This window comes from Pipistrellus hanaki (assembly GCF_964339955.1).
Source record: "Pipistrellus hanaki genome assembly, chromosome: 8".
Classification (NCBI taxonomy): domain Eukaryota; kingdom Metazoa; phylum Chordata; class Mammalia; order Chiroptera; family Vespertilionidae; genus Pipistrellus; species Pipistrellus hanaki.
In genome coordinates this window covers 70448651-70473833 of record NC_140510.1, presented here as the reverse complement: position 1 = coordinate 70473833, position 25183 = coordinate 70448651, and the positions used below count along the sequence as shown (strand labels likewise).

The 25183-nt window shown below is 43.3% G+C and overlaps 1 protein-coding gene across 1 annotated transcript in view; it reads left to right on the top strand.

Moving 5' to 3' along the window:
* DNAH7 (dynein axonemal heavy chain 7) overlaps nt 1-25183 on the top strand; it is a 159998-nt gene that overhangs the window by 53916 nt on the left and 80899 nt on the right. The window contains exons 23-31 of the mRNA XM_084892142.1: nt 671-883; nt 9696-9805; nt 10177-10345; nt 14066-14168; nt 14287-14414; nt 16204-16416; nt 19234-19332; nt 23456-23704; nt 25145-25183. The exon at nt 25145-25183 is cut by the window's right edge and continues 111 nt beyond it. Coding sequence (XP_084748268.1) covers nt 671-883; nt 9696-9805; nt 10177-10345; nt 14066-14168; nt 14287-14414; nt 16204-16416; nt 19234-19332; nt 23456-23704; nt 25145-25183 — 1323 coding nt within the window. The remainder of the gene's footprint in view (nt 1-670; nt 884-9695; nt 9806-10176; nt 10346-14065; nt 14169-14286; nt 14415-16203; nt 16417-19233; nt 19333-23455; nt 23705-25144) is intronic.

Here is a 25183-nt window from a genome sequence, read left to right as displayed (position 1 = left end):
GTCTCAGTATTCTCTGTGCCGGTGATTTCTCCCCTAATGAATGCGGGGTTCACAGTGGAAAGGGATGACTCTGGTTGAGCAGCTGGAGGCCCTTGGGAGCCCGTGGAAGATGGGGCACTTCCATCCTCTGCTAACACCCTGAGCCATCTGGCGCTTGGTGCTACACAGCACCAGGTGGAATGGACACACTCCCGGAGCCGCCAACCCACACCTGCTCCCGTGGGGTTACTCAGCGAATGGAGGCTGTGGACCTGGTGCCCGGGAGGTGTTCCAGGGGGCAAGAACACGAATGGAGGGGTTACAGTGTCACAGAGCCTGGGGTGTCGCAAATTCGATGTGGTTTTGAGTCAGTGTATCTTTGTATCATTGAAGGGCCTAGGCATGATAAAAGCATTTGATTCCAGGTAGGGTTTATTTTGGCTGAATATGAGAGCAGTTAACTCCAGATTCGTTAGCTCGCTTGTGTATAATGGTTTACAAGGAAGACAATGTTAACAAAAAACACTATCACCTGATACCTCAGTGGTAAGAAAAATGGATTGTTTTGAAATCACGTCATATGGAAAATCACGAAAAAAATGTGGAAAACACTCTGTATATACATGCAAGTTCCAAGTTTAAAAAAAAAAAATCTTATCCTATTGAGTAATCATATCTTCTTTTCTTTCAGGCTCTTGAGCAATACTTGGGAAAATGCAACAGTCAAATTGATGATATTGTCACCTTGGTCCGCGGCAAATTGTCCAAGCAGAACCGTGTGACTCTGGGGGCCCTGGTGGTGCTGGATGTGCACGCCAGAGACGTCCTCATGAACCTGGTCAAGAAGAAAGTCAGCGATGAATCTGACTTTGAATGGCTCAGTCAGCTCAGGTACTACTGGCAGGTGAGCGCTGGATGTTACTGCAGCACCACTGCAGCGCGTCGCTTTGTAATGGGAGCTTGCTTGCATGGACATGGTATCAGGGGCACAGGATTTTTTGCTGACGCGTTCTCCAGATTGAAGATCAAGGCAGCCAAAAACTCCACATCTAAAACTGCATCTATAGCTAACCCAGCTCCCCATGGCCAAATGCATAGTTACACAGAGATACATAAACTCACATAGACACACGCCAATCATGAGCAATTATAAAAATGTCCTCATTTTAAATGAGTCCTGATGCTTGCTGAATCTGCACAATGTTGGAATTAGTCAGTTGAGAGTTGCATTTATAGATTACTCGAGACATCTATGGAAAGTGCAAATCAGACTGTTTCCATCGGATTTAGTCATTAAAACTCTCTCTGGCTCATTAGTTGAAGGATCCAGAAACATCATCTGGAAGCAAGGCTTTCATCAGGGCACCGGGTGGCTGTGATGGCCGCCTCGTTGGGAGGTAGGGGGAGCAGGGCTGCTTAGTACCATGGGAAAGGTTGGGCCTGTTGAGAGTGGGAAGAGTTCACAACCGGAGATCTGGTCTCTAAAGTTCTCATCAGATTCTATTCGCTTATGTGAAAGGCTTGGATGAAATGGGGTAAGAGGAGAGAAGGTGCAAGAACTGGAATCCGGGAAAAATAGGGGAGAGGCAGTGTGTGCAGTGGTGAGGGGCTCAGGCTGTGGCCTCATTGTTTCAGGCACCCCTTTCCCCCCTGACCAGATGTATGACCGGGCAAGTTACCTACTCGCTTTAAGCATCAGTTTCCTTATCTGTAAAATGGTGATTGTGAAAACACCCATGCGATAGTGAAAATTAATTTAATAAATGGTCAAAACTATAGGAGAATAATGAATGATTAGAAGTAGAAATTAGGAAAACAATCCCATTTATAATTGCATCAAAAAGAAGGAAATGCCTTAGAATAAATTTAACCAAGGAGGTGAAGGGCCTGTGTACTGAAAATGAGAAGACATTGATGAAAGAAACTGAAGAACACAGAAACAAATTTAAAGACCTCAATAAAAATAAAGTTAAAAGTGTAAGCCACTTTAAAAAAAGAAAAGAAAAAAGAACATGCAGAAGAGATAAGGAATATATTCTTTTTTTTTTTTTTTTTTTTTTAAAAGCCACTTGTATTATTTAATGAAATATCTGTTTAAGTCTTTTTCCATTTTTAATTGACTTGCCTTCTCATTAACTTTTTTTTTTTTTTTTTTTTTTTTAATATATTTTATTGATTTTTTTTTACCCCCTCCCTCCCTCCCACACATCCCCTCCCTCCCCAGAGTTTTGTGTCCATTGGTTGCACTTATATGCATGTATACAAGTCCTTCGGTTGATCTATTATCTCCCCCAGATCTTCCTCCCATCCCCACTGTAACTTGACAGTCTACTTGTTGATATACTGTCTCTATATCTATCTTATGGTTCACCAGTTTATAATGTTCTTTATTATCCACAAATGAGTGAGGTCATGTGGTGTTTCTCTTTCATTGATTGGCTTATTTCACTCAGCATGATGTTCTCCAATTCCATCCAGGATGCTGCAAATGATGAGAAATCCTTCTTTTTTATGGCAGCATAGTATTCCATTGTGTAGATGTACCATAGTTTTTGGATCCAATCATCTGCTGACGGACACTTAGGCTGTTTCCAAATTCTGGCTATTGTAGATTGTGCTGCTATGAACATAGGGGTGCATATATCCTTTCTGATTGGTGTTTCAAGTTTCTTGGGATATATTCCTAGAAGTGGGATTACTGGGTCAAGTGGGAGTTCCATTTTCAGTTTTTTGAGGAAACTCCACACTGTTCTCCACAGTGGTTGCACCAGTCTACATTCCCACCAGCAGTGCGCGAGGGTTCCTTTTTCTCCGCAACCTCGCCAACACTTGTCGTTTGTTGATTTGTTGATGTTGGCCATTCTGACAGGTGTGAGATGGTACCGCATTGTTGTTTTGATTTGCATCTCTCGGATAATTAGTGACTTTGAGCATGTTTTCATGTGCTTTTTGGCCTTCCTTCTGTCTTCTTTTGAAAATATTCTATTTAGGTCCATTGCCCATTTTTTAATTGGATCATTCATCTTCCTTTTATTTAGTTGTATAAGCTGTTTGTAGATGTTGGAGATTAAACCTTTATCAGTGGTAACATTTGCAAATATGTTCTCCCACACAGTGGGCTTTCTTGTTGTTTTGTTGATGGTTTCTTTTGCTGTAAAAAAGCTTTTTATTTTGATGTAGTCCCATTTGTTTATTTTCTCTTTAGCTTCCATTGCACTAGGGGTAGTATCAGTGAAGAAGTTTTTTTGGCATACGTCTGAGATTTTGTTGCCTGTGGATGCTTCAAGTATTTTTATGGTTTCCCGTCTGATGTTTAAGTCCTGTATCCATTTTGAGTTTATTTTTGTGTATGGTGTAAGTTGGTGATCTAGTTTCATTCTTTTGCATGTATCTGTCCAATTTTCCCAACACCATTTATTGAAGAGACTGTCTTGACTCCATTGTATATTAGTGCCTCCTTTGTCAAATATTAATTGAGCATAGTGATTTGGGTTGATATCTGGGTTCTCGATTCGATTCCATTGATCTTTATGTCTGTTTTTGTGCCAGTACCAGGCTGTTTTGAGAACAGTGGCTTTGTAATACAGTTTGAAGTCTGGTATTGAGATACCTCCTACTTTACTCTTCTTTCTCAGGATTGCTGTGGCTATTCGGGGTCTTTTATTGTTCCAAATGAACTTTTGGAGAGTTCTTTCTAGGTCAGTGAAATATGCCGTTGGTATTTTAATGGGGAGTGCATTGAACTTATAGATTGCTTTAGGAAGTATGGACATTTTGATGATGTTGATTCTACCAATCCATGAACATGGTATGTTCTTCCATCTGTTTACATCTTCCTCTATTTCTTTTTTCAGTGTCGTGTAGTTTTCCGCAAATAGGTCCTTTACTTCCTTAGTTAAGTTTATTCCTAGGTATCTTAATTTTTTTGGTGCGATCGTAAATGGAATTGCTTTTTTAGTCTCTGTTTCTATAAACTCACTGTTGGTGTATAGAAATGCCATAGATTTCTTGGTGTTAATTTTGTATCCTGCTACATTGCCAAATTCATTTATTAAGCCAATTAGTTTTTTAATGGAGTCTTTTGGGTTTTTTATATACAATATCATGTCGTCTGCAAATAAGGATAACTTTACTTCTTCTTTTCCAATTTGGATGCCTTTTATTTCCTCCTCTTGTCTAATTGCAATGGCTAGTACTTCCAGTACTATGTCAAAGAGGAGTGGCGATAGTGGGCATCCCTGTCTTGTTCCTGTTCTTAGAGGGAATGGTTTTAGTTTTTGCCCATTGAGTATGATGTTTGCTGTGGGTTTATCATATATAGCTTTTATTACGTTGAGGTATGATCCTTGTACTCCCACCTTGTTAAGAGTTTTTATCAGGAAAGGGTGTTGGATTTTATCAAATGCTTTTTCTGCATCAATTGATATGACTATATGATTTTTATCTTTCAACTTGTTTATGTGATGTATCACGTTTATTGATTTGCGGATATTGTACCAACCTTGCATTCCTGGTATAAATCCTACTTGGTCATGGTGTATGATCTTTGTGATGCTCTGCTGGAGCCGATTTGCTAGAATTTTGTTGAGGATTTTGGCATCTATGTTCATGAGGGATATTGGCCTGTAATTCTCTTTCATTGAGTTGTCTTTATCGGGTTTTGGTATTAGGGTGATGCTGGCTTCATAGAAGGAGTTTGGAAGTGTTCCTTCCTCTTGAATTTTTTGGAATAGTCTGAGGAGGATAGGTTTTAGTTCTTCCTTGAATGTTTGGTAAAACTCTCCTGTGAAGCCATCTGGCCCTGGGCTTTTGTTTGCTGGAAGCTTTTTGATGACTGTTTCAATTTCTTCCCAAGTCACTGGTCTATTGAGATTTTTAGATTCTTCCTGATTGAGTTTTGGAAGTTTGTATTTTTCTAGGAATATGTCCATTTCCTCCAGGTTGTTCAGTTTGTTGGAATAGAGTTGTTCGTAGTATTTTGTAACAATCCGTTGTATTTCGGTGGGGTCTGTTGTTATTTCACCTCTTTCATTTCTGATTTTGTTTATTTGGGTCCTCTCTCTTTGTTTCTTGGTTAGCCTGGCTAGAGGTCCATCTATCTTGTTTATTCTTTCAAAGAACCAGCTCTTGGTTTTGTTGATCTTATGTATTGTTTTTTTGGTCTCTATGTCGTTTATCTCTGCTCTGATTTTTGTTATTTCCTTCCTTCTGCTTACACTGGGTTTTTCTTGTTGCTCCTTTTCTAACTCTTTGAGTTGTAGAGTTAGATCATCTGTTACTATTTTTTCTAGTTTTTTGCAATAGGCTTGTAAGGATATGAACTTCCCTCTCAAAACTGCTTTTGCTGTGTCCCAAAGATTTTGGATTGTTGTGCTTTCATTGTCATTTGTTTCCAGGATGTTTTTAATTTCTTCCTTGATTTCTCTGGTAACCCAGTCCTTGTTTAATAGCAAGCTGTTTAGTCTCCATGTGTTTGATTTCTTTGGATTATTTTTATTGTAGTTAATTTCCAGTTTTATGCCATTATGGTCTGAGAAGATACTTGATATGATTTCTATCTTCTTGAATTTGAAGAGACTTTGCCTATGTCCCAAAATGTGGTCTATCTTTGAGAATGTCCCATGTGCACTTGAGAAGAATGTATATTCTGTGGCTTTGGGGTGGAGTGTCCTGAAGATGTCAATTAATTCCATCTGGTCTAGTGAGTCATTTAGGATTGATATTTCTTTGCTGATTTTTTGTTTAGATGATTTGTCGAAGGGTGACAGTGGGGTATTAAAATCTCCTACTATGATTGTATTGCTATTAATCTCTCCCTTAATGTCCTCTAGCAGTTTTTTAATGTATTTGGTTGCTCCTGTATTGGGTGCATATATATTTACCAGGGTTATTTCTTCTTGTTGGATTGTTCCCTTTAGTATTATGAAGTGGCCTTCATTATCTCTTGTTATGTCCTTCACTCTGAGATCTAATTTGTCAGATATAAGTATTGCTACCCCAGCTTTTTTTTCATTTCCATTTGCCTGGAAAACTTTTTTCCATCCCTTCACCCTCAGTCTGTGTGCATCTCTTTTTCTGAGGTGGGTTTCTTGTAGACAACAGATGTATGGGTCTTGTTTTCTTATCCAATCTGTTACCCTATGTCTTTTGATTGGAGCATTTAATCCATTTACATTTAAGGTTATTATTGATAGGTACTCATTTGACGCCATTTTTATTCTATACCCGTGTTCCTTCTTCACTTCTTATTTCTTTATTTTTACAGTAGACCCTTTAGCATTTCTTGCATTGCTGGTTTGGTGGAGATAAATTCCTTCAGTCTTTTTTTGTCTGTGAAGCTCCTGATTTCCCCTTCAATTTTGATTGATAGCCTTGCTGGGTACAGTATTCTTGGATTCAGACCCTTCCTTTGCATGACTTTGTATATTTCATCCCATTCCCTTCTGGCCTGATAAGTTTCTGTTGAGAAATCAGTTGCTAGTCTGATGGGGGTTCCTTTGTATGTAACTTTCTGTCTCTCTCTGGCTGCTTTTAAGATTCTTACTTTGTCGTTGTTGTTTGCCAATTTAATTATAATGTGCCTTGGAGTCTGTCTTCTGGGATTCATTTTGCTTGGGACTCTGCGGGCATCTTGGATTTGTGTGGGTTTTTTCTTTTCTATTTCTGGAAAGTTTTCTGTCATTATTTCTTGAAATACTTTTTCCATGTCTACCTCAGTTTCCTTTCCTTCTGGAACCCCTATTATTCGAATATTATTTTGTTTTGTTTTGTCCCAAAGCTCCCGTAGGCTCTCCTCCTGCTTTTTAATCTTTTTTTCTAGAAGTTGCTCTACTTGGGTATTTTTTTCCATCTTATCTTCTAGCTCACTGATGCGGTCCTCTGCTTCATCTAGTCTACTCTTGATGCTTTCTATTGAGTTCTTCATGGTAGCGATGTCACTTTTCATTTCTTCTTGGTTCTTCTTCAGTTCCTCATGGCTCTCCTTCATTTCCTCATGGTTCTTTCTCATTTCTTCTTGGCTTTTGTCAAATTTCTCTTCCATTCTTTTTAGCCATGCTATGATCATTACTCTGAATTCTTGCTCTGGCAGGCTGCTTACCTCTGGCTCGTTTACTTCCTTTTCTGGTGATGCCTGCTTTTCTTTCAAGTGCGGACTATGTTTTTGTCTCCCCATGGCCTCTCTTTTCAGGATGTCTGGTTATGTGGTATTCCTTCTCCTGCGTTGATTTTGAGGTACAAAATACAACACTACCAGGTACAACACAAGCAGCACTTAACAGGAATGTATTTACAATATTAATAACCTCTAATAAAGGTGACCACTAGAGAAAGGCAACTTAGGGGATAGGAGAGAAGGAATAAAGGTAAAAATAAAATAAAGAAAAATTAAAAAAAAATAAAATTAAAATTAAAAAAAAAAATTAAGTAAATTAAAAAAAAAAGAGGGATAAAGAGATAGAAAAAGAAGAAGAAGAAAAAAGTAATGACAAAATGAAGTTGGAAAACAGGGAAAAAAAGAAGAGGGAGAGAGAGAGAGAGAAAGAGAGAGAAGAAGCAAACTAAAAGAGAAATGGGAAACAAACTATATATATATGGAGAAAATTGCCATAGAAAAACCTCTGGACCCAGCCAATGCCAGTAACAATACTTGGAGATTAATACAAACTACAATATCCACTATTATTAAGTAAGGCTATGATATACAGAAGTAAAATAAACAAACAAAAACAGAGGATTTAAAAAAAAAAATACAAAGCAACAATAACAATACAGGAATAAGCATAACAATTTCACTAAAAGGCATAAAAATTCACAATAATCAACCTTCACACATACAATGCGAAAAGGATAGAGGGGAGAATGGATTTTTTTTTTTTTTTTTAACTAGTTAATATAGTGCAGAGATTGGTATTTATACACTTGGATCAGGGGTTGGAACTTAGGTCTATAAGTATAGTGAGAGCTTTAGCAGGGGGTATAGAGAGAGAATAGAGGAAAAGCTAAAGCCGGAAAGGGATAGGATAAACTGTAGACTAAAGGGTAAAGTTTAGTAAGAGAGTGATAGTGTAAAGGTTGAGTTGAGATAGGGTTGAATGATGCTATAGTAGAGATTAAAATAGAATGAAGGTTACTCCCAATGTAAAATAAAGAAAAAATAAAATGGTACTAGAGAGAGAAAAAAAAGAAAAGAAAGAGAAAAAAAATAAATAAATAAAATTTTTTTTTAAAAAAATTGCAAAATAGCAGTATTAATAGTGATAGAGATTGAAAAATGTAGTAATTGAAAAGGTAAAATCAAGTAAGGAAAAAAGAAAAAAAAATTGTTTCTTAAGTAAAAGATATGAAAAATGAAAATTAAATAAAAGATGTAAAAAATGAAAATAAAATAAAGTATAGCAAAATTAGCATAAAAATGACCAGTACTGGTCACTCACTTCCTCAGTTAATGTATTTGGCACTTCTGATTCTCGGACCAGACAGTCTTGCAGTTCCCAGCTTTCCACTGCACCTCAGTTTTGTAAGGTAATCCTTAATTTTTAGTAGACTATATCTTAGATATTTGTGTCCATTTATTTTTGATTAATTAAAAGACAAAAGAAAAGAAAGGAAAAAAAAAAAAAAAAAAAAAGAAGGGCAGTTTGTAATTCAGCTCTTAGGTGTCAGTGTTTCCGGTTTGACCTCCCAGTCTTTTTGGTTGCTCCGGCCTTCTTTCTCTATGGCTCTAGCTGGCAGGGTGCCAGCTGGCTCCCAGACTATCTCTTCTGGCTCCGATCCCTTGTTTCCAGGGAGGCACTTTCTCCCTGCAAATTCCCCAGATATGCCCAACTAGGCTGATCTTCCCTAGTATTCCGAAGCTAGGGGGTGAAGGGGATCAGGCGCCGAGGTGTCCAGATGTTCCGCCCTTGGCGGGACAGCCGCGATTCTTAACACTCTGTCCCGTGTCCCCTGGCTTTAAAAAAAAAAAAAAAAAAAAAAAATTCCCGCTTCTGGGGAAGCTTATGCCAAACCCAGCACTAGATGTCGCTGCAGCCTTCTTAGGGCTCAGCTTTGCGGGCGCTGCATGGAGGCAGGGCCGGAACTCCCCGGCTACTGTGGCTGCCGGCACCGCGGGACCGCGATCTCTCAGGCTTTCCCCGCAAATTCTGACCTTTCCGTGGGTGACCGAAGAACTCCTTTGAATCCACACACCAGCGCCAACTCGGGCATCTCAGCTACTGGATGGAGCTCTCCGCAGTGGGCTTTCCAGGCCTCAGAGAAGCCACTCCTTTCTCACAGCGCCGCCGCCGCTGCTTCTGCCGCCGCCGCAGCCGCCGCGGCCGCCGCTGTGGCTGTGTTGGCCACCGGCTGGAAATCCTGTCCAGCGGATCGCTGCCTAGCTTCCTTGAAACCTCTGCTGCCCCTCAGCTGCCAATCAACCCTCCCTGAGCGACTCAGATGTTACTTTTATCTGTTCTGGGACCAGAGTCAGAACAAGTCCGACTGTTCGGTCGCCATCTTCAAGCTCCGCCCCCAGGAATATATTCTTTAGGGAAAATGGAAGCCAATGGCTTCAGTTACTTCGACAAGGAAATCAGATAGTGAATTCTTCTACTGAATTAAATAAACTTCAAAGATGTTGTTTATAAGATGGCTATTACTTATAAAAGAGCTGGAGATTTCATGTTATTTGAAATCCTAATATTTGAGCTAACCTTATTTCATCTGCTCTGTCCTAGGACAATAATTTAGAAACAAAGATGATTAATGCTGGCTTGCGATACGGGTATGAATACCTGGGCAACTCCCCTCGGCTGGTGATCACTCCACTCACTGACAGGTGTTACAGGTAAACGCATTAACTTCAGGATCTATTGGGAATAACTTTCACTCATCTCTAGACCACTCATCTATATATATAAAAACCCAGCGACCGAACTGGTGGAATAATCAGAATGACCAAAATGACTGGTGGCTATGATGTGCACTGTGGCAGCCAACTAGCCTGATTCAGGCCCTGATCATCCCCCTGACCCCCAGCCATCCCAGCACACAGCTACTCAGAAGTAAAATATAGTCACAGACAGAGCAGCACCAAGGGGAGCAGGGCCAGAGGCAGGCAGAGCTGCTGGGGAGAATTGGGGGTGGCTCTCCGCTGACACGCTCCCTCCGCTGCCTGCACCCACCTTGCTGCACAGATGCCTGTCGCTTGCATTTCAGAACCCTGTTCGGAGCCCTGCACCTGCACCTCGGGGGCGCGCCCGAGGGCCCCGCTGGCACCGGGAAGACGGAAACCACCAAAGACTTGGCCAAGGCCGTGGCCAAACAGTGTGTCGTGTTCAACTGCTCCGACGGGCTGGACTACCTGGCCTTAGGAAAGTTCTTCAAGGTCTGAGTCGATGCCTCATTTTTTTTTCCATTTACAATATGATAACTGCTCGGAGAGGGAGGCTGTTTACTATGAAACACGGCTTAATGCAAATAAAAGACACTATAGTTTAAGTTAAGAGTAAATGCCATCTCGACAATTCCCAAGAGCAGCGGGATTATACGGACGCTTCCATGGGAAGGAGCCACACCCCCCTCGCCGGTCCTGCTCTGTGGCTCAGCATTGCTGATAGGAATGGGGGGGGGGGGGCGGTCCGGGGGGCAGGTGAAGGGCTTGAGAGCTGTTATGACGGGTGAAGGCTGTGGGACTCGGACTTCTTTGCCTGCAGACTTGTTCTGAGCGAGTCCTGGTTCAGGAACTCACTCCTGTAGGCACGTTCTATCTAGTTTATGTTTTATGGAACTTAAACATCCACTTGGCTGTTTTTCTTCTGATTCTGATTGAGAACCCACCCCCCGAGTTTGTCAGATTGCAAAAGAGGGGGGATTAAGATGGAAAGTCTCTAAACCCCTGAACAGCTCGTCATCCCTTAAAATGTTAGGTGGTTCAATTGAGCACAGAATTGTCCATTTGGGATTACGGGCTCTATTTGTTTTCTTTCTTTTTTTTTTTTTCTGTAAATTTCAAAGTATATTTTTTAAAAATCTGTAATACTTACTTTTCTGAATTTCTCCAGAAGATGTTAACATTTATTTTTAAATGAAACTAACACAAAAGAATATACCAATTCTACCCCTGACTGAAATGTGGCCTGGTCATGTTGGTGGTGGTTGTTAGTCCTTACCCAAGGCTATTTTTCCATTGAATTTTAGAGTGAGTAGAAGCGAGGGCGAAAGACAGAGAGAGAAACATCAATGTGAGGGAGACACATCAATTTGTTACCTCTGATACACACTCTGACCAGAGCCAGGGATGGAGCCTGCAACCCAGATACATGCCCTTGAGCAGGAATTGAACCTGGGACCCTTCAGTCCGAAGGCCAGTGCTCTATCCACTGAGCCAAACTGGCCAGGACTGGCCTGGTCATTTTATAACAAACTTGGAGTATAAAAAGTCTTTACATTTGTGATGTTGAAATAATTAGAGTAAGAGTGTTTTTTTTTAAGTTAAAATTATCCTATATGATAAATGCCAGTCAACATAAGCATAAAGACAGAACAACCAGAGACCAGAACCACACTGCCCTTTGCTGGGCTAACCCTGCCCCCAAGCAATCAGTTAGGGGCGATCAGGTAGGCAGACCAGCATTTTGGGGGTGATTAGGTAGGTAAACAAGTGGCTAGAGGCGATCAGGTAGGCAGGCCAGGAGTTAGGGGAAATCAGAAAGGCAGACAGCCCCTTCCTTGGCTGGCTCCAACCCCCAGCAAGCAGTTGGAGGTGATCAGGCAGGCAGGCAAGTGGCTAGGGGCGCTCAGGTAGGCAGGCAGAGTGGTTAAGGGCAATCAGGCAGGCAGAGTGGATAGGGGTGATCAGGTAAGCAGGCAAGTGGCTAGGGGTGATCAGGTAGGCAAGCACAGTAGTTAGGGGCAATCAGGCAGACAGCAGGGTGGTTAGGAGTGATCAGGTAGGCAGAGCAGGAGTGATCAGGTAGTCAGAGCAGCAGTTAGGGGTGATCAGGTAAGCAGTTAGGGGTGATCAGGTAAGCACTGGTTAAGGGAAATCAGGTAGGCAAGCCAGTAGTTAGAGGAGATCATGTAGGTAGGCAGACAGACGGCCTTTCACAGAGCTGGCCCCACCCCTACAGCAAGCAGTTAGGGGTGATCAGGCTGGCAGGCAGAGTGGTTAGGGATGATCAGGGCCTATCGGGGCTTTCCTTCCCCCAGGCAGGCCTGTGGTTAGGGGAGATCAGATAGGCAGACGGCCCCTCGAAGGCCTGGCCCCGCCCCCTAGCAAAGAAAGAGGGGGGCCCAGGCCAGCCAAGCCATCGCACTCCATACCTGTCACCTACAGAGGGAGGCCACTGGTGGCAGGGGAGGGGGGCAGCACTGCACAGAAGGCAGGCAGTGGCAGCGGCAGGGATGGGACCAGCTGCCTGTGGCTGGGGGAAAGAAAGCCCCGATAGGCCCTGATCTCAGGCCAGGCCTAGGGACCCTACCCAAGGTTCCTGGATTGTGAGAGGGTGCAGGCCGGGCTGAGGGACACCCCCTTTCCCCCCAATGCACAAATTTTTGTGCACTGGGTCTCTAGTAATGAATAAAATACCAAGAAAGCATTTGAATGACCAATTACTATTGTTATCATCTTCCGTAATGATATACAACCTTATTGTAATGATTATTTAAGAAAGATATAGCAAATCTATTTGTTAGATTTGCATACCAGACAGTTGCATATTTCTAAATGTTGAAAGACCCATCTGGTATGTGTTACTCAATTTTTTAATCTGTATAATGACATTGTTAATTTTTTAATTTAGATTCATACACTAAATTGTATTAAATGTACTTACCAGTAAGAATTTGTTGAGTGTATGGACACTGCGTTAGGATTATCTTATGCTGGATAGTGGGGGTACAAAATAAAAGACACAGGTGTTGGCATTAAGAACTTCACAATCTGGCCGAAACCGGTTTGGCTCAGTGGTAGAGCATCGGTCTGCGGACTGAAAGGTCCCAGGTTCGATTCTGGTCAAGGGCATGTACATTGGTTGCAGGCACATCCCAGTGGGGGGTGTGCAGGAGGAAGCTGGTCGATGTTTCTCTCTCATTGACATTTCTAGCTCTCTATCTCTCTCCCTTCCTCTCTGTAAAAAATCAATAAAATATATATTAAAAAAAAAAAAAAAGAAGAACTTCACAATCTGTGTAACTGAATATGTGGCTTCATAAGCATCCTGTTCTTTGTGATTCTAAGCCTTTTACGATAGCATGTACTAGAGATTGGGTCACGGGTGGAATTTTCTAGGTAATGGAAATGAACATTCTTTGACATACATAACGTTCATGGCTAGTCCAGTGTGGCTCAGTAGAGGAGCTGTGTGCACATCCCAGGTCAGCCGCCGTTGACTGTGCGGACGAGTTCTAATTACATCACACCTGTGTGATGTGGCCTTGGCTTCCCCACGGAAAGATGTACACAGAGTGCCATCCCTCCTGCCTGGCACACACCGGCTCTCAGTGCACCATGCCTACATGCATATGCAGCCTATGTCGAATGTACATTCAACAAGCATGTGAAATAAAACTTTTAAAAAACGAATCCGAATTTGAACTGAGCTACTCTGGCTTGATTTTCCAGTTCTTCCTATGACCAAATGGCACACGTGCGTGAGGTGGCTGTGAGCCGGGATGGCGAATGAGGGCCCGAAACTACGCTGTTGGCTTTTAGGTCCTCAGGCCACAGTGCAGTCTAGTTGGCAACTGCAGTTCTCTGACTCTGAGGATTATCGCAGCACCTCCCGTGGAGTCCATGTGGGAAAGGCAAAGAAAATCTGCCGGCAAACACAGCAAGACAGGTTTTGAAACTCAAGGTGCACATCCAAATGCTAAAAAATACACAGAAAGTAAGACAGATCAACTGGGAAATTCTTCCAATTGATCAAACCCTTTGTTCATGCATAATAATGAATTTGGTAATAAGAAAAGCCATCTTTAAAGATAAAGGTGAAGAGCAATTTCCTTGATAGATATTAAGCCCCCGAGCAGATGGGGTGAAAACGCAACATTTCAATGCCACATTTAATCAGATAAAACTGAAGCATTCCATTCCTGTTTCTCCCAGGGACTGTTATCTTGCGGAGCCTGGGCTTGCTTTGATGAGTTCAACAGGATTGATTTGGAAGTGCTCTCTGTGGTTGCTCAACAAATTCTGACCATCCAGAGAGGTAACGGCTCGTTTGTGGTCCTGTGAGGTGAAGAAGGGTAGAACTACGGGAGGTAACAACGGCCCGAGTCACCCTTTCCTGTGGAATCGCTCAGTCATTTCACTCCTGCCCACCACAGGCATTAACGCAGGGGCCGAAATGCTGGTGTTTGAAGGAACCGAGCTAAAACTTGACCCCACGTGCGCTGTCTTTATCACCATGAACCCCGGCTACGCGGGGCGCTCAGAGCTGCCGGATAATCTGAAGGTACGCACAGGGCAATTCCGTCATCATGTCCTTCCTGTAATTTGCAATCAGTACATAACACAAAGAACACGCTATCCTTGCATTTTATGCAAAACATTTGCTTTTAGGTGTCGTATTTAACTTTTAGAAAATAATTTTTAAAGCTGTGATGACCTTTAGAAAATAAATGTGCAAACCAGAAAGAGTTTCCACAACTTGCATTTAAAATTTGGGGTAATTATAGAAAATACAGGAAATAATGAAAAGGTACCCATTCTACTGCTTCCTGTATTGTATCCTCCGATTTTAAATGTCTTTAAAAATGTTAATTTTAAATGCTGAAACCAGATAACTGTGTATACAGGGTGGTTTTGTCCCCCCCCCCCCCCCAAGAGTCTATTATAGCTCAAGCATTTTTCTGTCTTTATAAACATAATTCTATAAATGTACTGAACTACATCGCTTAATGTTGGACGTTTATATTGCTTTTCATTTTCCGGCATTGTAAATAATGCAATGGGCAGTATTTACCTAAATCTTTTCTCTCTTTTAAAGTATTTCCTTAGGGCCAGTCAGAGGACAAAGAGCTATGTTGCTAAATTCCCTTCTAACACAGGGTGAAACAATTTACATTCCACAGCAACTCCAATTCTCTTTAAAACCCAGCCCCAGTTTATTGTTTGTTTTGTTTTGTTTTGTTTTGTTTTTTTAAAATAGCAATACACTTTTTTAACTGAATAGATGAGAACTGTCACTTTTCTGGAGTTGCATGTTTATGGCTGGTGCATAGAGAGCAATGGTGAGGAATCACGAGTGGTCATTGCGGCTCCAAGCCCATCTTCTGGCTCCGGAGCCTGCGTTCTTGCCATCCTGAGGCTGGCCCTTCCACCCCATCCACATGAGAAGCCGGGCCTGGGCCATCCCTGCAGAGTCCCAGGCACTTCCTCAGGACGTGCTGCTTCCCCAGAGGAAGAGCACACAGTTGATACTTTGACATTCGTGTTAATTAATAATTCACTAGAGATTTAAGTAGGATAAGAACTTGACAAAACTGATTGGCCAACAAAATAAGACCCGAAGCAGGGAGGCATGGGACAGACTGACACACCTCTGGGTGGAGTTGGGGAAGCAGGAAGAGATAAGCCAAAGAACTCATATATTATACTTATATGCAGAGCCCATGAACAGGGATAGTAAGGTGGTAAAAACCCATAATGGGAGACATCTGTAATACTATCAACAATAAAGAATATTTAAAAAAGAAATTTGAAAGTTCTTAAAACAATGCAAGGAAAATTTTATATTAATAAAAGGGTAATATGCTAATTAGACTTTCTGGACAAAGCCATGGTGGTGGGGCCAAGGCAGAAGCGCTGAGGGGTGATAAGGCCAGGAGAAGAGGGCAGTTGGGGAGAGGGGGGATGCAGTTGGGGGCAAGCAGACCAGCAGGCAGAGTGGTTAGGGGAGATCAAGCAGGCAGGCAGGTGAGCGGTTAGGAGCCAGTAGTCCCGCATTGCGAGGGGGTTGTCTGACTGTTGGTTTAGGCCTGATCCCACAGATTGGAGAGAATGCAGGCCAGGCTGAGGGACAACCCCCCCACCCCCACCCCAGGCACAAATTTCATGCACCGGGCCACCAGTATTTATATAAAAAGTTAAGGATACATTTATTATATAGTGCTTTTACCTGTATGGTTTGGACACTGTGATGTAATAACGTTGCCGAAGAGCTGTGTCCCACCCTGTGAAGTGGGGAGTGGGGTTGCCTTTATGAGGTCTTTTTACCAGCACGGTGCCCTCCACTCCCGCAGGCCCTCTTCCGGACCGTTGCCATGATGGTGCCCGACTATGCCATGATCGCCGAGATAGTCCTGTACTCCTGCGGCTTCGTCACGGCGCGGCCCCTGTCCGTGAAAATCGTGGCCACGTACCGCCTGTGCTCGGAGCAGCTGTCCTCGCAGCATCACTACGACTACGGCATGCGGGCCGTGAAGTCGGTGCTCACGGCCGCCGGCAACCTGAAGGTAGAGAGCCACTGACTTCCCTCCTAAGCTCCCTCCGGGGGATCCCAGGACCACGTGTCTGCCCCGAGTGCCAGCGGCTGGCTGGTCTCAGCAGCTGAGAAACATTCCTTTATGGAACTAAAAATCTGATTATTTGCCCAGGTGGAAAGGGGAATTTTATGATTTGTCCAACTTGAGCCATGTAATTCTTAGTGATCTGAGTTCTGTTCCATCATTTTAAACATAGACACTAGGTACCACCAAGGAGTTTAATTCTCTGTTGCTGAGAAATATTTTGAAGGCTTTCATGCTACGTAAACATGGACAGCTTTAAAGGAAGTAATCTATAAATAATACACACAGAAGTCCCTAAACATTGTCACTTAATAGAATTACACCATTGCAACTAACTGGTATAGACTCTCTAACTCATTATAGTTGTTAGCAAACTCATTAGTCAACAGACCCAAATATCAACAGTACAACGATGAAATTTCTTTTGAGAGCCAAATGTTTTAAACTTAAACTGTATAGGTAGGTACATTGTTATTAACTTGATTAGGGTACTCCTCAACTGGCCTTTGCTAAAAACTCAAGGGGCCAAAAAGCCCATGTAGCTCGCGAGCTGCAGTTTGCCCACCACTGGTATAGACTAACAGGTATAGATTGGCAATATAATGTTTGCATGTAAAATGGTCTGAATTACAAGTACAGATGAAAAGCCTAAGTATTTTAGGACGTGGGTAACTTTTCATTGGTAGAATCTTGTGTGACCATGAAATATGACTGAGCATTAGTTCTTTATGAAAGCAAGCAAGATATAGTTAACAGACAAATGCAAACTGTGACCTTGGAGTTTATAATATTTTCACATCCATGACTTGGGAAATATTTTAAAATATATCCTACATGATTAAGAACAACAGCATGCATTTTTATCTTCTATAATAACGTTAGCGAGAATCCTGATATATAGTGGTGATATCCTGTTTTGCATGAGCCTAATATGTCATGGTTTGTTTTTCTGCAATAAACAAATGCAACTGGAAGCCACAATTTGTATTATCCTGGCATGTCGTGATTGCATTGTGGCCAGATAATGGGAGAGATGATGCATGTCCTCGTGTATGTCCTTGCTGACATCCTGACTATGGACCTAAGCTATTAAAACCACACGGCAAATGAATCCCACCCTTCCCTGTCCAGAGCTCATTTAGAATCATTGAATGTTTTGCCTTGAATATTTTAAATTTGTCTCTGTTACATCAAGAAACGATGTAAACATTTGCTTTAAAATAATAGCCTCTCAAACAACAAAATAAACGTCTGACGCTTCATTATCTGTGCGTGGTCAGATGGCTCCAAAGACAGTTCCCATGAGCGGGACTGGCTTTGGCCCTGGGAGCTCTGGAGAGTCAGAGGCACTGAACTTGACTGCCAGGCATCCCTGGCCGGTAAGGCTCCCGGCCGTTAAGGAGGGCCATGGAATTTATTAGTCAGAAAGGCTCTGAAGAACAGGTAGAGGGTCCTGGGAAATTAAATTCGAGATGACGGGAGGACCTCCAGAGTGAGAGGTTGAGCGAAGTATCGACGTTGGAAGAAGTAATTCTGAGTTCGGACTTTTGTGAACTATGTGAACCGAATGGGCATGAGCAACAGGTTCCGAGTCCAGCCAGGACATGGTGGCGTTACCACGGGTGTTTTGGAATGCAATGCACGCGTTCTGAAACACCCGCTACTTAAGTGGCTTGGCACATGAACCAGCCATCTCCCTTCTGTCTGGCACACACTAACACATGCCTGTCCTCAGCTCTCAGCCAGCATGCTGCTCCCTGCCCCGCCCCAAACACACGCACACACTTTTTTTTTTTTTTAAATCAGATGAGCTGTGTGCATTTTCCCGAACATTCTGAAGCTAGTTGGTATTTTCCTGTTATTATGTCATCTAATTAAATGTCAAGGAAATGGATGAGATACCAACGTGAAGAGTTTTATTTTTATGGAAACAAAGTTCATTGTTCCAGAACGATTCAGTCAGATGAAAGGCAAAAAACAAAACAAAAAACAAACCATCCAAAACCAAATTTGAATTAGGCATGGAAAATAAAATATATAAGACTGAAAAAAAAAAACTTTAAAAATTGATAAGGATGCTTCTCGTAGATTGTTTCACAAGTACCCGAAGAGTTTGAACCCCTTTGAGGGAACAAAACCCAACACCACAAATCTGGATGGAATGGATGATGCATCATCGATGTGTTTTGTTTTGTTTTTGGAAGAAAATTGGTGCTGAACTCTACACTCAAAGAGAAGGCTCTGGCTTCAAACTATGGGCAAATAACTGACTGTTTATATGCTTCAAACGTAAATGCATCTTTTAAAAATGATTGCCCACTTTTAATGACTGTTTCCACTTAACCAACCCATCTTGAATACACAGGACAAGCAAGCTCTTACCAATAGGGAACCAGTGGCTAGTCCCACACCGTACTGAATTCATGCCCATAGCTTTTAACTTAGAGCAGTGGTCGGCAAACCGTGGCTCACGAGTCACATGCCGCTTGTGAGCCATGGTTTGCCACTCTGTTGACTAATGAGTTTGCCGACAATTGACTTAGAGCATCTGTGAAGAGGTGGTTAGTTCAACCTAGGTTTTTGTGACTAACTAGTAGAGAATTCAAAAAGGATAAAGGTCAGTTTCTACAATGAATAACTATCCAGCTGAGTGGAAATGGTTTATCATTGTGCGTGGGTTTAAATTCCTCCGGGGCCCGTGTGAACATGTAGGGGCACGAGTCAACAAACTCTGGCATCATCATGAGTGTGTCTTTCTTTCAGCTGAAATATCCACTGGAAAACGAAGAAATTTTACTGCTTAGATCTATTATTGATGTAAATCTGCCCAAATTTTTGTCCCATGATTTACCGCTCTTTGAGGTAAGAACATTTATTACTCCAATGTAGCAAAACGCTCATGGCCATGCACTTACCAAATGGCCCAGTGGGCGACTCCCTAGGGACACTTCCTCCTCAGAAAGCCATGCTCTGGACAGAGAAACATGATCATTCCATGTATGTGTGAAGGGTGTTTAGCTAACTTTGCTGCTCCAGATGACTTTTAACAAGTTGGGGTTTTAAAATAGCACTTTTATGAAAACCACACATGGAATAGCACACACAAGTTACAATATGTGCTTGCTTATGAATTGCACTAGAATGTAGGTCCGTGAAGGTAAGACATCGGTCTAACACAGCTCCGACCTCCTTGCACAGACTAGGGACGTGGTAATTGTCGCTAAAGTAGTGATGAAGGTAATGCATATATAAATAAGCTTAATTTCTTTGAAAGAGTGCCGTGGCTTGGATGAAATTGTTTTTTCAGGGTGATTTAAGATGAGAGCGAAGCGTGTGAGTCCTGTTCTGTTTTAAAGATTGGATTATGAATGATTGAGAAGGAGTAGAGTGATGGCTGCAGTTTCCGTACTGTAACTCGATTTCATGCGTTTCCTTCCCCATCTCGGGGAGAGGAGGTCAGGGAGGGGCCCGGGCTTCTCAAAAAAGCTGTCGCAGGACGTGTCGCCTGGAAGTGCAGGCAGCCAGTTCCCGGCGGGTGAGGACTGAGTGGTCTGGCTGTCACCAGTGGGGAGGAATGGCGCTGCCCACCAGCGAGGGCCAGCATTGTCAGTGGCCCCAAGCCCTGTGCCGCCTCTGGAGGGGGCTTCCCTGAGCTTCAGAGCCGCGGTGCCAGTACCTTCTAGAGCAGAGCCACAGCGAGGAGGCACACTCTCTCCCTGAGGCTTCCCCTCCGTGGCCTTGGTCCTAGCACGCTGAGCAGATTTTCCAGGAGCAAAAGCAGTGCTCAACGTCACAGAGCTGAAAGGTTCCTCGCTAGGGTATTCTCACAGGGCTGTGACTTCATCCAGTGAGCACTGAGCACTGAGCACTGAGCACTGGCCAAAGTAGAGTGCAATGGGCATTGCCAATCAGGACAACCCCTCGTGGTGAGAGACTGCCTTCCACTGCAGAAAATTTATCCTCTCTGCCTCCTCCCCAATCCCCGGTGTCCACAGGCCGCTCCCATGGGGAGGGCCAGAAGGACGTGTCTACACATTTCCAGATCTCCCTGGGGGGAAGGGGCGCAGTCTTTATTCAGAAACACTGAGCACCAAATGTGTTCCGGAGGGATCTGCTCCGTTTAAGGTTAACCTTGAGCAATTTGAGATTTTATTTTATTTTTTAGAAAACACTATGCACTTAGTATTATGGACCGGATCCTGTTCTAAGAGCTCTGAGCTAGGATTTACTGAACTCACAATGAGCCAGCGAGGCGGGCGCTCTGGCCACCCCGTCTCACAGAGGGTACTGGGCAGCACGGAGGTGCTGAGTAACTGTGCTGATGGCCAGTCAGGGGGGAGGGGGAGGAGGTTGTGGTGGGGCGAGTAGGGGTTCCAGTCACACAGTTAGGCGGTGGCCTGCTCTCACCCACTCTCCTGTACGGCCTTCCTCTTCTTTGCCCCAAGGAAACTCCGTGCCTCGATGAACCGGGATTCGTTTCAACACAGCAGCATTAACAAAATTAAATTCAGGAGTAACTAAACTTGACATTTGTAAATTCTAAAGTACAACTGCATACTTGCTGATGGCACTCTTCTGACTTTCCACCTTTACCTGCAGAGTCAAAGAAAGAGTCCTCTTCCTCACACAGGATGCTGTGCTTCTTGTAGCCTCAGCAGCTGCTAAAGGAGTATTTCCGAGAGCTTGCAGTTAACTCTCTCTATTGGTGAACATTAACTATGGAATTACAGTTCTTTCCGGTCATACATTGTATGATTGATTTCATTTCTTAGGCCATGACCAAGCACCACAAACTGGGTGCCCGAAGACGGCACACATCTGTCCCCTCGCAGCCTGGAGCTGAGGCGTTTCCTCTGGAGGCTCTGGGGAGGGCCGTTACCAGGAGCGAGAGCCACGCTCCTGTTCACGCAGCAGAGCACCCTCGCTGGGTGCCTTCCCGGGCAGCGCTGTGTTCTCAGCTCCTGGGCTGCTGGCCGTCGTGGACGTGGCTTCCCTTGGCACCGCTCCAGCCTCCACCTTCATCACGTGGGGCCTTCTTCCCTGGGTGCCTGGGTCTGCATCTTTCTCTCCTTCCTCCTTCCCGCTGTCCAGACCACTGTCACTGGGTGCAGGGCCCAGTACGACCTCGTCTAACCTCGCTTACATCTGTGAAGCTCCTCTCCCCAGATAAGGCCCCACTCTGAGGTCCCAGGTGAGTGTGAAGGGCCACCAGCTGGTCAGGGGGCTGCCAGCTTCAATGAGGAAAATGCCTCGGAACGCGTCTGTGCAGACGGCCTAAGGTATGGGCTGGAGTTGGCTGTTTTGGCAAATCTGGGTGTTCTAGCATCACTTGTTGGAGGTTAGCTTGTCTCCTTGCTGTGGGTTTGCCTTCGTGCCCTTGTTGAGAATGAGCTGTTCCCTTGATATGTTTGTCCGTCTTTATGCCACTATGACAGTCTGTACGGTGAACCTTAAAATCGGATTGTGTTTGTTGTCTAACTTTTTTACTTAAACATGCTGTAAACCGGAGAAATCCCTTGTGACACTGGGTTAAGCAAAGAATGTCTTAAACACAACATCACACGCACAAGACATAAAATAATACATTGCTAACATAGACTCATCAAAATTAAAATGTTTCTTCTTTGAATAATACTGGTAAAAGAATGAAAGACAAGTTGTAGACTAGGAAAAATACTTGCAAATTAGATACATGATGGAGAACTTGTGTATGTGTATATATATTTTTCACCTGAGGATATTTTCCCATTGACGTTTAGAGAGAGGAAGAGACAGAAATATCATCGATGTGAGACAAATACATTGAATGGTTGCCTCCTGCATGAGCCCCGACGAGCCCCAACCGGGCTGGGGAAGTGCCTGCAACCAAGGCTTGTGCCCTTGATCTGAATCGAACCTGGGACCCTTTGGTCTGCAGGTCATTGCTCTATCCACTGAGCCAAACCGGCTAGGGCTTGTACGCATAATATTTAAAAGTTACCATTGAGAAAATAAACTGACTAAAAATAGCAAAAGATTTGAACAGGCACTTTACTGAAGAAAATATATCTATAGCATATAAGCACATGCAAGAATGTCAATCATTGGAAAATGGGAATTGAAGCCAAATAAGATACCGTTACACACCTATTTCTATGTCTTAGTTTAAGGTGGCTGCTCATACCATATACTGGAACCCTTATGCCCTCTGAGGGAATGCAAAATAATATAACTACTTTGGAAAGCAGGCGATTTCTTAAAATGTTAAACACACATGCACACTCATGGTACTACCCAGGTATTCCACTCCGCAGTGCTCACCCAAAAGGAATGAAAGCATTTGTTCATAAAAAGACTTCTACCCAAATGATCACAGCAGCTTTATTTGTAATAACTCCAAACTGAAACAGTGAAAATGTCCATCAGTAGGGGAACGGATTTAAACACTGGGTCACTTCAGTACATGGGACTACTTCAGTACATGAACTCCTGACACGTGCTGAGACCTGTAAATGTCCAAGCCTTCATGCCAGGTGAAGGAAACCAGACAATAAAGTGCAGCACATAATATACAGGTTATCTATATTAAATTCTAAACAATGCAAATACAAATAGCAACAGAGGCAAGTCAGGAGTCACCCAGGGATGGAGATAGGAGGCAGTGAGGAGGGAAGGGAAGGGGGATGACAGAAGGTGACAGGAAACGTGGGGAGTGACAGACATGTGATTATCTGGATGGACTCGATCGTTCCACTTATCAAATTGTACACTTTAAATATATACAATTTATTGTGTGTCAACCATATCGCTAGAAAACTGTTAAAATACTGTTGAATGATTAGTTAACGACTTTATTTCCATCAGTATTAAATATGTTTATGTGTGTATATACTTGTATGAAAAGTATGTGTTTGTATATGTGTATATGTATATGTGTGTGCAGGTAGATAGATAGATAGCAAATGTATAAATAGGTAATATAAATTCCTAAATCATCTATCATCAGGGAATTACTTCAGACTTGTTTCCTGGGGTGAAGTTGCCAAAGCCAGATTACCATGACTTGCTGGCGGCCATCAAGGACAACTGTGAAGCCATGAACTTGCAAATGACCAGCTTCTTTTCTGAGAAGATCCTCCAGATTTATGAGATGATGATCGTGCGCCACGGCTTCATGATTGTCGGAGAACCGTTTGGAGGAAAGACCAGTGCATATCGCGTCTTAGCTGGAGCCTTAAGTGATATATGTGAAAAGGTCAGTGTGTTATAAGTGCATTATTTTATTGTAACCAAGATGTGCATGTATATCTATAATAATAAAAGCATAATGTGCTAAATAGACCAGACAGCTGAACAACCTTCTGGACATCGTTCTGGATGTCCTTCTGGACGAAGTGTGGCAGCCGGGGCCAAGCCAGAGTAGTAGGTAGGGGCAATCAGACAGGCAGGTGAGCAATTAGGGGTGATCAGACAGGCAGGCTAGTGGTTAGGGGTGATCAGGCAGGCAGACAGAGGGGTTAGGGATGATCTGGCAGGCAGGTGAGCAGTTAGGAGCCAGCAGTCCCAGATTGCAAGAGGAATGACCAACTGTCAGTTTAGGCCTGATCCCACATCAGGCCTAAACCAGCAGTCGGACATCCCCTGAGGGGTCACAGATTGAGAGAGTGTGCAGGTCAGGCTGAGGGACCCCTCCCCCATGCACAAATTTCATGCACTGGGCTGCCAGTATATAATAATGAGTATATTAGTCAAAATTTATGTCCTACACATTGCAGTTGGGTCCACTTTGATATGTTAGAGCAGTGGTCAGCAAACTCATTAGTCCATAGAGCCAAATATCAACAGGACAACGATTGACATTTCTTTTGAGAGCCACATTTTTTAAACTTAAACTTCTTCTAACGCCACTTCTTCAAAACAGACTCGCCCAGGCCGTGGTATTTTGTGGAAGAGCCACACTCAAGGGCCCAAAGAGCTGCATGTGGCTTGTGAGCCGCAGTTTGCCGACCACAGTGTTAGAGGAATGAAGCTATTTTAAACTCTTCGACTAATATTGCATTTCTGGCTACTGGGTTTTGAAGTTTTTGCTTCAGATACTTCAGTGTTCATAGGCTGTTTGGGCTTGTTACCATTATCTGCTCACTCTCCCCTTGAACCAACGTGAAGTGATGTGCTTGTTCTTTACGTGCTCTGCGTCTCCCGATCTAAGGGCAGTACTGCCACCCACATTGTCTCCTGGCACCCATGTCTTTCACCGTAACCTGGGGGGTCACTGTGAGTTCCTTTCTGTGGAGAGCACATAGTGTGATGTTTATTTTCTCCAGGTTGATGGTCTTTCTCTTTTCACAGGGGTGGGGTGGGGGGGTTGGGGAGGGTGGTAATTCGTAATTCATTTCTATTTATTACAGAAACTGAGATGCTAGTTATTTCTGTCATCTGCTTCCCTTGCTATATACAGTTATCTATAATAATAAAAGCGTAACATGCTAATTAGACTGGACAGCCGAACGACCTTCCAGACGTCCTTCCGGACGACCTGAACGAAGCCGGGGCTGTGAGGACCGCGGCAAGCCGCCACAGCTGCGAGGGCTGAGCCCCCTGCACAAACTCCGTGCATTTGGGCCTCTAGTGTTTTCTGTAAAGACTCTACAAAACAGATAAATACATTGATTGATTTTTTTTTTTCCATATTAAGGGGTTAATGGAAGAAAACAAGGTTCAAATCACTGTCCTG